At 39.1% G+C, this 16,836-nt stretch overlaps 1 protein-coding gene across 4 annotated transcripts in view; it reads right to left on the bottom strand.

Annotated features, from left to right (window-relative positions):
- The window catches only part of LOC126477588 (helicase domino), a 423,343-nt gene that overhangs the window by 42,467 nt on the left and 364,040 nt on the right, over nucleotides 1-16,836 (bottom strand). For all 4 annotated transcript variants that reach the window (XM_050103628.1, XM_050103631.1, XM_050103630.1 and 1 more), the window contains 2 exons: nucleotides 14,371-14,616; nucleotides 7,683-7,817 (listed from right to left, as the gene is read on the bottom strand). In XM_050103628.1, coding sequence (XP_049959585.1) covers nucleotides 7,683-7,817; nucleotides 14,371-14,616 — 381 coding nt within the window. The remainder of the gene's footprint in view (nucleotides 1-7,682; nucleotides 7,818-14,370; nucleotides 14,617-16,836) is intronic.

Here is a 16,836-nt window from a genome sequence, read left to right as displayed (position 1 = left end):
CTTCGTTTATTGCTCTCATATGAAATGAAAAAAAAAAAAAAAAAAAACAAATTTCTGTGGCCGGGAGCTACCAAATGAATTAAAATATGTTCGCATAATTACGGAAGGCTAAACTATATTGTTAGTTTCAGGTTTTATTTCCACCTTTCTGACAGTTAAGCATTAATCACCTTGCAGAACAATGAAGTTATTTTTGTCGGTTTGCTAAAGAGATTTGGCTTTTATTAGTCTTTTGTGATGAGGCAGTCAATTTATTTGAAACGAAGTGTTTAATTTCACACTGTTGGATAGTTTCAATTGTTCGCTGCATTTCAAGTGCATGTTTTCCATCTTATAGCTCGTATGGCATTATGCCATAGTAAAGAAGCAAACATGAGATAATGCAGTACTGGTACTCAAGTAAATTAACATCCGAATCTGGACATACGATTGTGCACTTTAAGGCGAATTATGCATTTTAGTATGGTTCATGAAATTCCGATGCTCTTGAAGTATCCTTTGGTGTCTTGTTTCTTTTATGACATAATGCAAGATCTTTTAATGTTTTACACGTTCGAAATGCGGGCTTCCTGCATCATCGTAGCTGCGCAGGCACAGTGACGCCTGTTATTTGGCGCTCTCTGGCAACTGCTGAAACGAACCAATTTCTAACAGGTCACGGGAAAATATTGCGAATGGTGGTTTGAAAAGTATTACTTTCAAAGTAAATTTCCTTTTACACAAGATGAATTATGTGCGAGAATGTACAATGAATTTCTTTAATCACAGAGTGTTTGACTCTCATTTAAAAATCAACTCATTGAGGACGACCATCTAGAAGAATTTCGAGCCCAGAAGATCAGACATTTACGTCGTTATTAAATATTTTACTGGCACATTTTTGTGACGTATCTTATAGTGTAACACGTGCAAAAAGATCAGCATTATATGTGGAACCTTAGCTTCTCTTGCAGCTTATTAATCTTCGTGACCAATATTATTTGTGAAAGCTTTGTTTTTCTTGTAGCAACAGTATGTATATTAATTTAAACCATTAACTTTTCTTTTTGTATGTTTACGCTACTTAAGAGTGATCTTGCTATTGGTTGACTACATCACGTGTCCTATGCTGTCATCAGCTGGCGAGATCACGTGACATGAGCTATGACTTGTTTTGGTGGAATTCGAATTTATACCTCCGTAACACGAAAAAATGCAGCGTACATGTTGCTGCACATTAAAGATCTTTCCAAAACGTGATAGTCAGTCAGCTGGTACTTTAACAATGTGTGAGCCAGTTGGTCCTTCCTGCAATATAAAATGAAAATTTGAAAGTTTTAAATAAATTGGTAAGGAGGTCATAACCCTATCAAACAGGTGAAAAATTAATATCGTGTTCCCAACTTAAAAGGGTGAGAACAAGAAAATCCAGAAGTCAGTACTTTCTGATTTTTCTAGAGATGGCTATGCTGTGGTATGTCACACAATATGGATAGATTTTTGTGTAAGTCTGTATTTTTATTCAGTAGGAGGGTGGAATAACTCTAATGAGTCACTAAACTTTTATAAAAGTTCCACAGGGTGTCAAACAGAGATGTATAACTGCAACAACACATTCTTATTTTAATAATTCTCAGCATGACACACAATGTAAGCCAATAATAAAAATTCTCCATTTTGAAACCAATGGTATTGTCATGTGGATTACATCATGCTGGATAATGAAGATACGAGATAATTTAAATTTGACAACATAAATAGAACTGTCCACGACCACCCTAGCCTCAAAACAAATATGTGGCTTGTAAAAATAGCAAAGGTTGAGACTAGTCAGACAGTTATAATAAACAGCAGCTTTGGTATTAAAATGTCTTTTCTTCAGTACCTGAGTGATGCAGGACTTGATATGCTAAAAAATGTTTAGCCTTAAAATTAATTTTTTTGGTACCTTATAGCTTGTACAGCCATGTGTTTATTAAAAAATAGGTTTGAGCTTGTGGGCAATCAAAACAAGAGCTTCAGCTTTATATACAATATTCATGATTTGGAGATGCGGGATTGTGGAAAACTAAAAGCTGCTAGCGTGGCTCTTGACACTGTGTTAACTGGTGGTAAATGTAAATGTCGTGTGACTAGGACCTCCCATTGAGTAGACCGTTCGCCGGGTGCAAGTCTTTCAATTGGATGCCACTTCGGCGACTTGCGTGTCGATGGGGATGAAATGATGATGATTAGGACAACACAACACCCAGTCCCTGAGCGGAGAAACTCTCCGACCCAGCCGGGAATCGAACCCAGGTCCTGAGGATTACTAACCACTCAGTTTCGGGCGGTGGACAACTGGTAGTAATGAATATGAAATCAGTGGGAAGGAACCAAATGATTAAGTGTTGATCTTAGCACCAATTGTTTCCGCTGAAAGATCTCCATGAAGCTCATTAGTCACATAATAGTTACATAATAGAAAGTAATGTTATTGACATTTTTCCCAATACTTCTGTAAGCTTACAAATATTCCTAACTTGTCCTACACCTGTCACTGGCGGTAAAAGGCATTTTTCAAAAGTCAAGTTGATAAAAATACACCTTAAGTCAATACTTTCTGTAGAATGATTGTGCAGACTGTCAACTTTAGCCTTTGAATGAATTAGCTAGTCAATAGTTTCAGATTCTATTTTGAAAGATTAGTATGGAAAATATTCTTGAGTTAGTCCAGTTAGTATCACATCTGTCTGCTACCTGTTTATGTTTAATTTAGCCACTTACATGTTCCATGGGTCATTATTGTGACCTATCGCTATGATATGTTGTAATGACTCCACACACAAACCATATTATTACACCCTGCCCATGTGGGGTTGCTGGTCCCCCACTGGGTGCCTCCCCAAGGGCAGACAGGAGAACGTCCTCCAGAAACGGAGGGTACCAGGGAAATAAAATACCTGGGGCGGACCAAAACCAGCAGGTATGAGGGCCAATGGCTTGGAAGAAAGGCAGAGGAGCCCCCAACCATCAGCTGCTACCTTGCAGTCAGTAGAGGGATCTACAAAGGCTAAGGATGTTACCCTGAAAATGGAATCAGCTACCCGGCGAGCTGTAAGAGGCTACCCCTCAAATGGTTGGGCGGAAGATTAACAATCTTTCCCTGTAAAAATCTCTTGTTGTGGATGCTAACAAAGGAATAAGCTGGACAGTTATTTTGGTGACTAACTCAGCAAACAAAAATAGGATAAGAGATATGTACATAGGAACATGGAATGTGCAGAGCCTATACCAAGCTGGAGCTCTATGGCAGCTGCTCACGCAAGTAAACAATTACGGTATAAAACTATTGGCTCTCCTGGAAATTAAGTGGAAGGGAAGTGACACACTGGCCTCAGTAAATTTCACAATCTTCTATACTGGTGGGAGAATGAATACCTTTGGTTCAGGTTTTGTGGTCGCTAAAGGACTGGAACATGCTGTAATGCGACATCTGTTCGAACCAGTCAGTGAAAGGATGTCCACATTAAGGTTTAGGGGAAAATTTTTCAACTTAACAATTACAAATGTACATGCACCCACAGAGGAGGCAGATGAACAACAGAAGGATGAGTTTTATAGTAAAGTAGAGCAGTTGTATGATCAGGCTCCTCAAGATGATGTTAAGATCTTAATAGGAGACTTGAATACAAAAATAGGAAAAGAAGAGGGTTATCAGCCAACTATTAGAAGACAGAGCCTCCAAGAAGTAACAAATGACAATGGAATTTGGGTTGTAGATTTTGCTATAAGTAAAAACATGACTGTCAGCAGTACATGGTTTCCACACAAAAATATACACAAAGAAATAAAAAATATACACAAAGAAACATGAATGTCACCAGATGGACAAACTAGAAATCATGTAGAGCATATATTGATTGACAGGAGGCATAGATCAGACATGAGCCAACATGGAGCTCACTGCAATTCAGACATCATCTAGTGAGAATTAAGTACAGGCAAAGGATCTCACTATTGAGTAGACAAAAAGGCCACAAACAGAAAAGTTTTGACATTAAGAAACTAAAGTCAAAAGAAGAAATACAGTGGGCATATCAGGCAAAAATAGAAGAGGGGATTAAGATCGATACCGACACATCAAATGGACATATAGAAATAAAGTGGAAACAATGTAAGACTGCAATCCTCGAGGCAGCTGGGGAGATTTTGGGACATGTATGGGCTCAAAGGAAGGCAGAATGGTTTGATGAAGATGTATGAGAAGAACTGAGGAGCGTAACATAGCACGAATGCAATTATTTCAGAGAAGAACTACAGCAAATCTGAATGAATATAATGAGAAGTACCGTGTACCTAAGAGGGTTTACAGAAAGAAGAAAAGAGCACTAGAAAGAAAAAATTGGAAGAAACTGAACAGCTAGGAGAAGAGAAGCAAGTACGTGAAATGTACCAAAAGATAAAGATGGAAAGGCTGGGTTTCAAGCCAGAAAAAATATATGTAGAAATAAAGAAGGGGATTTGATAGGGGAGAGTAATAAAATACTCGACAGATGGGCAGAATACTTCCAAGAGTTACTGAACCCAAAAGTAGAAGGATTAGAATAAGAAGAAGTGGTGGAAATAACTTATTATGGACCAGAGGTCGTAACACCAGAACCCACGCTGGAGGAAGTGATACCAGCCAAAGACCTTAAAAAATAATAGAGCACCTGGAGAAGATCAGATCCAGGTGGAACTTCTCAAATATGGTGGGGAAGTACTGTGGGAAGCAATACATAATGCCCCATACATAAAAAAGGAGATAAATTAAACTGCCAGAATTACCAAGGAATATCCCTGCTAAATACTACATATAAAGTGTTCTCCAAGATCCTAACTAGGAGGCTTATTCCCTATGTGGAAGAGAGAATTGGAGACCATCAGAGTGGCTTTAGAAGAAATAGATCAACAACTGACCAAATATTCACATTACGCATACATCTTGAAAAATGTTATGAACATCAAATAAACACACATCAGCTTTATATCAATTTTAAACAAGCCTATGATATCATCTCAACAACACTGCGGAATGTGATGGAAGAGGCAAGAATACCTAAGAAGCTTGTTAAACTTACTATGATGACCCTCAGTGAAACCAACTGTAAAGTAAAAATACAGGGTGAAATCTCCAGAGAAGAGGAAGTGAAGATGGGACTGAGACATGGTGACAATATCTCCTCACTGCTATTCAACCTTTGCCTAGAAAATGTCATAAGTCAGGCAGAGATAAATAGAGGAGGAAACATTTTTAATCATTCACTGCAGTACCTGACCCACGCAGATAATGTGGCATTACTCGTACGAAATACCGCTGTGCTGGCTGATGCTTATCAACAACTGGAGAGAGGTGCAAGGGAACTTGGCCTGGTAGTCAGTGTCGAATGGATGAAACATGTGGCAATGACCAACCAGTGAAACCTACCATATCTCACTAGCTGACAAGGAGTTTGAAAGGGTGAGAGACTTCAAGTACCTCGGATCAACTATCACAGAGACAAATGACATTGCAGCGAGGCGAAAGTTAGAACAGCAGTAGGCAACAGATGCTACTTTGCCACACTACCCATGCTTAGGAGCTCACTTCTATCATGAAAGTCTGAAATCCTCATTTACAGAACAGTAATAAGACCAGTTGTTATGTATGGTGCAGAGACATGGACAATGACAGTAAATGAGGAAAGGATCCTTAGCATTTGGGAGAGAAAGGTTCTGCCTAAAATATACAGCCCAATATATGACCAAGAAGGTTGGCACATCCGTACGAATGCAGAATTAGAACAACTTTTTGAAGAACCTGACATTGTCACTACCATTAAAATAAGAAGACTGCGACGGGCAGGACGTGTGGTCAGAATGGAGGAAGACGGAACATGTAAGAAGATTTTTAATGGTAAGACTGGAGGCAGACAACAGAAGGGACGTCCCAGAAAGAGATGGATGGATGGAGTTGAAGAAGACATGAAAAAGACGGGTGTCAGAGGATGGAACCGGAAAGCCATGGATTGGATAGAATGGCAGGATATTGTGATGCAGGCCAAGGCCCTCCAAGGGCTTTAGAGCTGGGTAGTAGTAGTAGTAGTCACGCTATGTATGTAACAACCTAACTGGTGCACTGTTTTATTAATTAAATCATTTAACACTGGTTTCAATTTAGAAATTTACTTCTTTTGAAGAGGAAGTTTTATGTACTGCTTTAAATATGATATATAATTATACATACCTTCTGCCATGGCCACTAGATTTAGATTGATTTTTACGTGCCCAAGGAAAAAATTAATTTCTAAAGGTTTGGGATAAATGATATAGTGTTTGTGTGGAAAATGTTCTGGAGTTAGTCCAGTTAGTATCACTTCTGTCTGCTACCTGTTTTATTTTTAATTTACAACTTACGTGTTCCATGGGTTATCATTGTGACCTATCGCTATGATATGTAATGACTCAGTTTTACAGTCTCTCTCTCTCTCTCTCTCTCTCTCTCTCTCTCTCTCTCTCTCTCCCCCTCTCTCTCTCCCCCTCTCTCTCTCCCCCTCTCTCTCTCTCTCTCTCTCTCTCTCTCTCTCTCACACACACACACACACACCATATTATTATACAGTTACAAATTCTTCTATGAAGTAGGAGTTGTTAAACGGATATGATTCAAGTTTGTGTTATAAGTTCTTTACACTACTTGGTAGGTGATAAAAGTACTTTGCAGGAGATTTAATGGGCTGTGAGACTGTTGCCAGTATGCCAAACTGTTTAAAAAGCTCTCTGCAAGAGGTACTACAGTGGGCAACACATATTATCTTTTTTCATGTTACTGCGCAAGAAATATTCTCTCCTTCTATGATGAAATATTCTAGGATATTATAAAAATAGGAATGGAAAGTCAACTTTTCCCTCTCCAAACTGCATTACTTTCTGTAACACGGAAGTTGCAGAGCTCATCATAATACTTCATTTCAACACAACAAATACTGCAACTAACGGAAATGTTTGCTGGTTATAGTGGATGACTGGTTTAATTTGGAAACTGTAATCACGAAAAGGCAACTGTAAGTAATAAAAAATTAAGAACTTTGAATGGGCACTTTATAAACTTTTCCGAACAGATTTCACATTTCCATAACCTAGCTTATGTTTCCACTGTGATTTATTAAGTACAAGGTAAAAAGAGTGCCTTCCTAGAGAGAGAGAGAGAGATAAGGAATGGGTGTAAGACCTGATGTAACAACAAAGTCTAATTTAGCACACTAAAGCTACAATGGAGTTCTATAGGGAAAACAATTCAGTGGGGGAAGATGATATTGTGAGGATAATGTTCACTGACATACTGCCAGTGAATGTGTAATATTAGGCGAAGCACAATAATTTTAAATTTATTATAGGATTATGATCCCCCCCAGCTCTCTCCCTCTCCCTCCCTCCCTCTCTCTCTCTCTCTCTCTCTCTCTCTCTCTCTCTCTCTCTCTCTCTGTGTGTGTGGTTTTTTCCTTCTTCTTCTTTTTTCAAAAAAGGAGCAGGATTACCGGATTAGGAGTATATGGATGATGGATGTCACAGTTAGGAGAGCAGACAATGTAGCATTTCAGGAAAAATACAATAACTCCTGTTAAAAATGAAGATGCATAAGTATTTGATAGAAACTGAAATATATAAACATTTTAAGAACAAATACTGGAAACCACACTTACATGTGTGAATTGTTGAACTGTCTGTGGCTGTACTTGCTTTATGACCTGCTGAATATGCTGCACAGTCATTGTGGATGGTAGAGTTTTCTGTGACTGTACAATTAACTGTGTCGGTACTCCAGCTTTATTGGCCACCTGCTCATGAACAACATAAAATAACTATTTACTTATGAAATAAAGTAACATCATAATGAGATAGCTGGCGAAGTACATAAAATTAATAAATCATGGCCCATGGGTGCATTATACCACTAGCCTCTATGAAAAACAATAAATAACTAAAAGGAACATATTAACAGTATTGAAAGTTCTTATTCTCAGTGCATATCTTTCCACATGTTTTCTTTCTCAACGTTGTTAAGCATGTGCATTACCAGGCCTGATCGGTGTAATCGTATGTCACCTTTGGGTCATCCTATAGCACTGATTGTGACTGCTTTGACTATCCTCCTTCCACCCTGTCTGCTGGATCACAGTTAAACATTACTTAACTAGCGCATTCCTACATTTCACTTCCAACTCCAAATGGATCCATCCCTCCTCTACACATCATTTTATGGCAGTTACTTATTTTTCTGCAGATGTTGATTGCTAATGCAGCCTCGCATCACAGAATAATCCTAAAGTTCCCAATACAGCTTCTTTCTGCGTTTTCATTTCCCTAACCCACAAATTATATCCATAGTTCCCTTTAGAACTGACTAATGCTTTCATCTGTCCATTTTCTGTGTTTTGTTTCACATTTTTTACTTTGTTTTCTCTCTCATCAAACATCAGCTTTTTATACCTTCACTGTTACCCTGTGTTTACCCATCACTAATCAAACCATTTACAATCCTTTCCTCCTCTCTAGTGACATCCCACCCCAAGTGTGCCTTTTGTCTGCATCAGTTCAAAAAAGGACTCCTACATTAAAATCCAGTCCCACGTCCTGTTCCTTAAATGCTGCCAAAGCTATGGGTCATGGAATATTGGTTTCAGCATGGGATCCACAGCAGATTGGAATGATACAGGATACACAGAAGATTCAAAGAGCAGCACATTTTGTTATAAGTTCATTTAGTAAGTACAAAACCATCATGGAGTACTAAATTATTTATAATGGCAGACACCACAAGAGAGATGTTCAGCATCATGGTACTGTCTACTCTTGAAGTTTCCTACAAGAGTCAACAAATACATTGCTGCCTCCTATGCATACCTCAGGAAAAGACCATCAGAATAAAATTAGAGACATTTGAGCTCACACAGAGACTTACCAGCACTTGTTCTTCCTGCGAATTACATACGACTGGAACAGGAAAAGGTGGACGTGACAGTGGTACACTAAGTACCCTCCACCACACACCGTAAGGTGGCTTGCAGGGTATAGATCCTGATTTAGATCTCTATGACACACCCATTATCAACCCCTTGCATGTGGCTCATATCCCTGTTAAAAAATCAGGCGCAGGACCTGTCCAATTCATTGACCCAGCATACCCTAGTCCAGTCCAAATTACAGGTTTATCCTATCCGACCAGAAGCAGGGCCACCTATGAACTCGTACAAGTCATATAACAGCTCTGCTGCAATTTCTGCACAGCATTCTGCGTGGGCATGACCACCAACCATCCACCCAAATGAACTGTCACTGTCGAACTGTAGCCACCCAGTGGTGTACCACGGTGCCAAGCATATTATGTTCAATTTCAATGGCTCCTTCATACTGCATCCTTGCCCCTCAGCACCAGCTTTCATGAACTTAAATTTCCTCATCCACACACACTTTTCCCCAAGAGTCTCTCTTTCCTACGTCCCTCGGTTCTGTCGTCCCCTCCCAACCAACTCCCTTGTCATCATCATCATCATCATCATCATGTGTTGCAAAAACTCACCAGTGCCACTGCCTGTGTGTCATTCTGCTATCCTGTGCACCTGCTGCCCTCTCCCTCCCACATTTCTATCATTTACACCTGCTGCTTATCTCTGAGTCTTCATCATCCTTCCCCAACCCCCCTCCGTCCCACTCCTTGTCTCCTCTCTTACAGACTACAGCCCTGGCATTGTGTACTGAGCAGGCACAAAGTAACTGCAAAGGTTGTGTGTGTGTGTGTGTGTGTGTGTGTGTGTGTGTGTGTGTGTGTGTGTGTGTGTGTGTGTGTGGGCGCGCACGCGGAAGTACGTATGTGTAAGATAACTTGAAAAAGAAAGGAAGTAGATTAGGGATTAATGTCCTGTCAACAATGAGATCTTTAGAGACAGAACACAAGCTTAGATTGGTTTGAGGATGGCAAGGAAATTGGCTGTACCATTTCAAAGGAACCATCCCTTCATATGTCTACAGCCAGTCAGGGAAATCAAGGACAATCTAAATCTGTTTAGTCAGACAGGGACTTGAACCGTCATCCTCCCAAATGTGAATCTAGTATGCTAACCTGCACCACCTTGCTCGGTGTTTGGAAAAGAATTTGTCTAAAGCAATTCGTCTGAACGCCAGCGAAGTTTTCAGGCTTGTTTATGGGCCTGCAAAGACTCAGTGCCTCTGCTGTTAATTTAAAAGGAACGTATAGTTCACGTACCACACAGTCCAGGGCAGGTGCAAGGCTCGTGCAAAACATGTGGCTGCAAGAGGCACCACATCTGCGGGATGACAAAGCAGTGGCAGGTTCGCTGTGCCTTTTGGACAAGGCAAGGGAGAGAAGGGAAGAGGGATATTGTGAGAACTCACCTCTTTTTTGTTTTGTTTCGAGGGTAGCCACGGTTGTGTTTATGTGGCTCCTGAGAATGAAAGCTATTTTTGTCAGCTGCTATCTTTATTTTTGTAAGAACCATCGTAGCTATTGTTGCACATCCTTTTTGAATGAAAAAAACAGAATTTGTTTTGGCAGTTGGTCAAAGGAGTCAAGACTAATCAGATGCACTTCTACTGCTTTTTCTAACCACAGAAAGAGAGGCATGTCACAATTTACATTGATGCAACAGGTAAGTATTTTTCATGTACAGTACCATTAGTATTGTGAATGCACATTGTTCATAAGTTAGACTTTTTCTTCTTCAAGGTTGTAGAAGGAAAATTTGTTTTCTCATGATCTGTTATTTGAAAAATTGGTAGGGCAGTAAATAAGCGTGCGCTGACCTAATAGCTAGAATGAAAATAATGGGAAGAAAAGGCAGCGATATTGCAATGAAAACTAGTTTGTTATCCTTTATTGAATAAAGAAACACGAAAGAGCTAATACTTGACAAGGATGACATACTATCAGTGGCGGTTCTTTTTAATGAGCGATCACAGTGTAGCGTGTAAATAGTTTTCTATTTACATTCTTAATTTCAGAATTATATATGAGAAAGTTATGAAAAATGAAAAGAACATCAGTCCATTTGCTTGCTGTCATGACAAATTATCTCCTTATCTGTGTAAATGGTATTGTAAATTACATAGTCTCTGCTAAGCACTAAATCTGAAACAGTGAGTTCAGAAGACAGTGATAAAAAACTGTTTCAGCAGGCTGCACTTTTCTGTAACACTTGCTTCGCTGTTGTATGAGGGGTGGGGGGCCACGGGAAAGGATAGGAAATGGCTAAGTTCCACTGCATAAAAGCACACCTAGAAAGAGGGGTTTAAATTGATTTCATTGGCAGAAGTCAAATTTTATTTCATGTACAGTCAAACAGGAACATAGTTTGTTGGAGTGACATCAAGTGTTTATTCCTCCAAAATTATTTCACTGATAAACATGTAATTTTGAACTTTTATAGAAATTACTAGGGAGCATGGTAATGCCTTGCAATTATTGCTAAATATACATGGGAACTGCATACATACTCTAAATTCCTTGCCCTCCCCATTCTCTCACCCCATCTTCTCTACCCTCCCTGTACACCCCCCCCCCCCCCCCAACCCTTCTCTGTAAGATCTGTTTTTGGTAACAATGTTATCCCTTTATATGTTGTGTATCTCAAAGACATCCTGCTACCGCAACAATCCTGCCCACCAAGTCCCCCAGTGATGTAACAGCACTGAGCACATGCTTACAGAGACTTAAATTATTCAATTGTCGAGTGAAAGGGATTTCACAGCGAAAACCAGGAAGGTTCCATATGTCTAGTTCTTTTTTTTAGTTCAGTTGCTTAGTTCTTTACCATATTGCTTTTTATTTTGTTCACCCCAAAATAAATTGTAAGTACACATTATTATTCTAAGCAAATTAATATGTAAATTTTAAATTGTGTTGCAATTACATTTTTTTTTACACAGAGATTATCAGCAGACAATCATAAAAAATGTTCATTTATGGTAGCCATAAATTTGAATTGTTTAGTAAATTTCTTTTAAGAGCTTGGTTTGTTTAAAACATATGACTGACTTTTCCACTCACACCAAAAAATGGACAGATTTTAGCAATACACAACAATGGGTGTGTGTGTGTGTGGGGGGGGGGGGGGGGGGGGGGGGGGCAGTTTGCAGTTAGTCTTACACGCGCAACACTTTACTTTAAAGGTGTGAAGTGGTCTGTCTTCTCAATCTTTGTTTAAATTATGTGCATGACTTTCTGTTATCATATTAAATTCACACTAACAAACAACAGAAAAAAAAAGAACTCTCTCTCATCCACAGGCAACCAAGAAACGGACTCAGTGGTTTTAAAAAGTGGTGGCACATGACTGTCATAAATGAAAACAATACCAAAGTCTGTTATACACTGAAGGGCCAAAGGAACTGGTATAGGCATGCATATTCAAAAACAGAGATATGTAAACAGGCAGAATACGATGCAGCGGTCGGCAATGCCTATATAAGCCAAGAGTCTGGCACAGTTGTTAGATCAGTTATTGCTGCTACAATGGCAGGTAATCAAGATTTAAGTGAGTTTGAATGTGGTGTTATAGTCGGCACACAGCATCTCCGACATAGTGGAGGATTTCCCGTACAACCATTTCACGAGTGTACCACAAATATCAGGAATCCGGTAAAACATCAAACTTCTGACATCCTTGTTGCCAGAAAAAGATCCTGTAAGAATGGGACCACCGATGACTGAAGACAATCGTTCAAAGTGACAGAAGTGCAATCCTTCCGCAAAATGCTGCAGATTTCAATGCTGGGCCATCAACAACTGTCAGCATGAGAAACATCATTGATATGAGCTTTTGGATCCTAAGGTCCACTTGTGTACCCTTGATGACTGCACGACACAAAGCTTTACGCCTTGTGCCTGGGCCTGTCAACACTGACGTTCGCCTGTTGATGACTGGAAACATTTTGTCTGTTTGGGCGAGCTCGTTTCAAATTGTATAGAGCAGATGGACGTGTATGGGTATGGAGACAACCTCATGAATCCCTGCAAGCAGGGGACTGTTCAAGCTGGTGGAGGCTCTGTAATGGTGTGCGAGTGCAGTGGGAGTGATGGGATCCCTGATATGTCTTTATATACTCTGACAGGTGGTACTGTAGTGTTTCGGGATATTTGTAAACATCCCAACACACCATTGGGAAGCTGTCGACAAGAGATGCTCATGAGTAACTTGAATAAGGATAAATGTAGTGGGAAAGGGAAACTGTGGTTTTCCTTTCTTGTATGCCATGGATGTGGAGCAGTGGTGGAGCCAGCAAGAAGGGGACCAGTAAATATGGTATTGCAACTACTGGTCGTCCGGGAGTCATTTGGGCCATGGTGCAGCAAGTGCCTGAAAACAAGACCATGGAGTAAATGATGCACCAACAAGGGTGTAATGAACATTTGAACAGCAGTAGTTGTTTATCTGTGTTTGCTCTCTCAGGTTCTAAAGTACACTTGTACAGACGTTTCTGAATGTACTCAAGAGGGTGGTATTACTGTAGAAATTGTTTATTGTGTTGTTAAAAGAAATAGTGAAAATCTTGGGCAAAATATACCCCTGTTTGTGAGAAGTGTGGCTTTTAATTTAGTAGCGCGAACTTGCGGAAGCATTCCAGGAATCTTCACCACAGTTGGATCGACAGGAGGTGGCACAGAAGGATCTGGATCACCGAACAACTACTCTGGGAAGAGAGGATAAAGGTAATATTACTTTCATCTGGCAGTGTATTAGGGTAGGCAAAATACTGCCCAGTTATATCAGCTAGGGACACTGCTAATGCTTGTATAAGACCCACCACAAACCCTACAAAATATACATCAGCAGGAGAAGAGGGAAAAATACACCCCAATACGTACGTAAGCATCCTGTCTGAACACCTGCATCCATTCATGTCCATTGTGCATTCCGATGGGCTTGAGCAGTTCCAGCAGGACAATGCAACACCCCATACATCCAGAATTGCTATAGAGTGGCTCCAGGGACACACTTCTGAGTTTAAACACTTCAGCTGGCCACCAGGCTCCCTAGACATGAACTTATTGATCTGGGACGCTTTGCAATGTGCTGTTCAGAAGCTTTTCGTATGCTTACAGATTTATGGACAGCCCTGCAGGATTCATGGTGCCAATTCCCTCCAGCACTATTTCAGACATTTAGTTGGGCCCATGTCATGTCGCGTTGCAGTACTTCTGCATGCTTGCGGGTGCCCTACACAATATTAGGCAGGTGTAACAGTTTCTTTGGCTCTTCAGTGTATGTTGATTTGTATTAAATTATTTGCATCAAATGTTCTTGTATGAATCAATAAGAATCAAAAGCAAATCTTTGCGGGTTATTTTATTAGAAATGTTTGAAAAGCACAAACCTGGGTGAGCTGTGCCACTTTCTGGCCAGCCATCTTGCGCTGCTGCAGAAGCTGCTGTTGCTGCAATGCAAGTTGCCTCATCTGTTGAGGCGTTGCTTTCATTGTGCCTGGTGTCAGTGCCTTAACCTGTGGTATGGTCACCCCTGCGACTGGGATAGTGACACTTTGCTGACTGCCACCAGCTGCCGATACAGCTTTAACGAGTGTAGCAACCTGCGTTTGGCCTGAGGTTCCTGCTTGCTGCACCTAAATGGAAACATTGTTGTATCTGCTTCATTTCTTTCCAGTGTTTCAGAAATTTTCAATGGTGTCTGATTACCGCCACTTACTTATTATTTTTCTAAATTTTGTTATTACTTATTATTCTAACATGCACAAATGTATATAAATATAGGTTCATTATTAATAAAATGGGAACAGTGGGCTTTAAAGGTATGTAAATTATTTACTTTCCAGAGATTCATACTTTGCAGTCTATTTCACACATTCTTTTTGTTGGATAGAAATTCTGGTCAAGACATATTTCTTCAAAAATGTTATGGTGATCACCTTGCTGAATTTTTTGAGCACTAATTTGTGCTTCAGATGTAAGTGTTGGTATCATGACAAGTATGTGTAAACTGTAAATACCTAAATGATGAATCTTTCCGCAGTGCACTGTTAGTGCCAAGAAAAACAAAACAAGGAACATGCCTCAACAAAAGAAAGAAATAATATAAAAACAATCAACTCTAAATATAAAGAGTTAGAAAATAAATAAAGAGACATACAGTGCCCAATTCATGACAGTGTAGTTGTTAATAGCCATACTTCACAGAAATCTCATTGTGCCAAACAAAACGTGCAATCAATTACAACAAGTAAATGTAGCTCCAGTAATATAGCTATGAAAAAAATACCTGACACTAGATAAAACAATCAACACAGGTGAAACAAAAGGAAACAATAAAACTTATGATAAAGCTTCAAGTAAGAACATTCTGACACCAAGAGGTACAAAAATACTTGCACATTAAATCAACTACAATAAGACCTCTCTGTGCCCATCTGTGAAAATATATACACAAAGTATTATGTATTCATAATAATTCAACCTGATATAATGTTCAACATAATGGTAGAATATATAAATGTAAAAACAAGTCACCTGAGAAAAGATGATCACATTAATTATAGGCATCTATAAAAACAATAGCTACGAAGTTTTTAGAAACCTTTTATTGTACCTACATAAAATGAATGTTGTCATGGCAAATGTGCCAGTGCAACATACTTTGCCACAATAGATACATGTTAATATAGAAACAGGGTATTACAATTCAGACTAAAAGAAATGTGATAAATTTAATTAGGTACAGCTGCCCCATAAAGCTGAAATGAAGTGCAAGGAACACATAAAAAATGGTCTGCCAAAAAATTTCATTAGCTATACTTGCCCCGTAAAGCTGAAAAGAAGTGCAAGGAACACAGAACCATGGTCTGCCAAACAAGACCTATATAGTTGGAGCCTCTGAAAATCATTTCTAATGATTCTGATAATACTGTATCTCAAACAAATGTGACTCCTGTGGAACTAACATGAAGGGTACAGATTGTGAACTAAATGTTTGATACTTCAGAAACAAATCTCTCTTACTGCAGTAATTTGTGCAGGAACATTCATCACATGCAAAGCTGAAATGCTCAACTCTGTTTTCAAATGTTCCTATACAAAATAAAACCCACAGGAGAATTGCCCAATTTTATCCTCGTGCCACTGGAAACACGAATGAAATAAGTATTAGTGTCAGGGGTGTTAATAAACAACTGAAATCATTAAAATGAACGGAGCTCCAGGCCCTAATGGAACCCCTGCCAGATAAGCTTTTGACTTTGTATACCAAATCTTAGTTTGACAACAGAAAGCGTACAACAGTGTGATCTCCAGTTATGTGTCTTTTAGTGACATTACCGATGAATCATAAATGAATCACAAAAATAAAATGTAAAATAGATGAAAATATAAATTTTCAACTCTCTAGTGAAACAGTAACACAGGTTGTACCTCAGAGCTCAACAGTTGATCATTTTCTCTTCCTCAAATATATTAACAACATAGTGCAATCCCATTAAGTGCCATATAATAACCTATTTAAATTATACCCCAATCTCATTCTATGGTAGACAGTACAAAAAGTGGGAATCTTTAGTGACTAATGGTGAACTTTCATCATCATGTAAATCTCAGTCACTGACATGTAAAACAGGCAGTTCTCATCACGCCAATGTGAATTACATATATAGTCTTGGGAATGGAAAATGGTAACTGTAAAATATAGTCTCTAACAAAAAAATTATATATTATGGGAATTTCCTTTATTATGGGATTGATTTATGGGACTGTGCAGTGGACATACGTTTTCATTCATTATACCTTTTCACATTACATTTTTTCTGGTCCAAAAAATGAAACAAATTAGTGATGTA

Source organism: Schistocerca serialis, chromosome 1 (assembly GCF_023864345.2).
Source record: "Schistocerca serialis cubense isolate TAMUIC-IGC-003099 chromosome 1, iqSchSeri2.2, whole genome shotgun sequence".
In the NCBI taxonomy this organism is placed as follows: domain Eukaryota; kingdom Metazoa; phylum Arthropoda; class Insecta; order Orthoptera; family Acrididae; genus Schistocerca; species Schistocerca serialis.
Note: the sequence above shows the minus strand (reverse complement) of the source record. Positions and strands in the feature narration are given on the sequence as shown.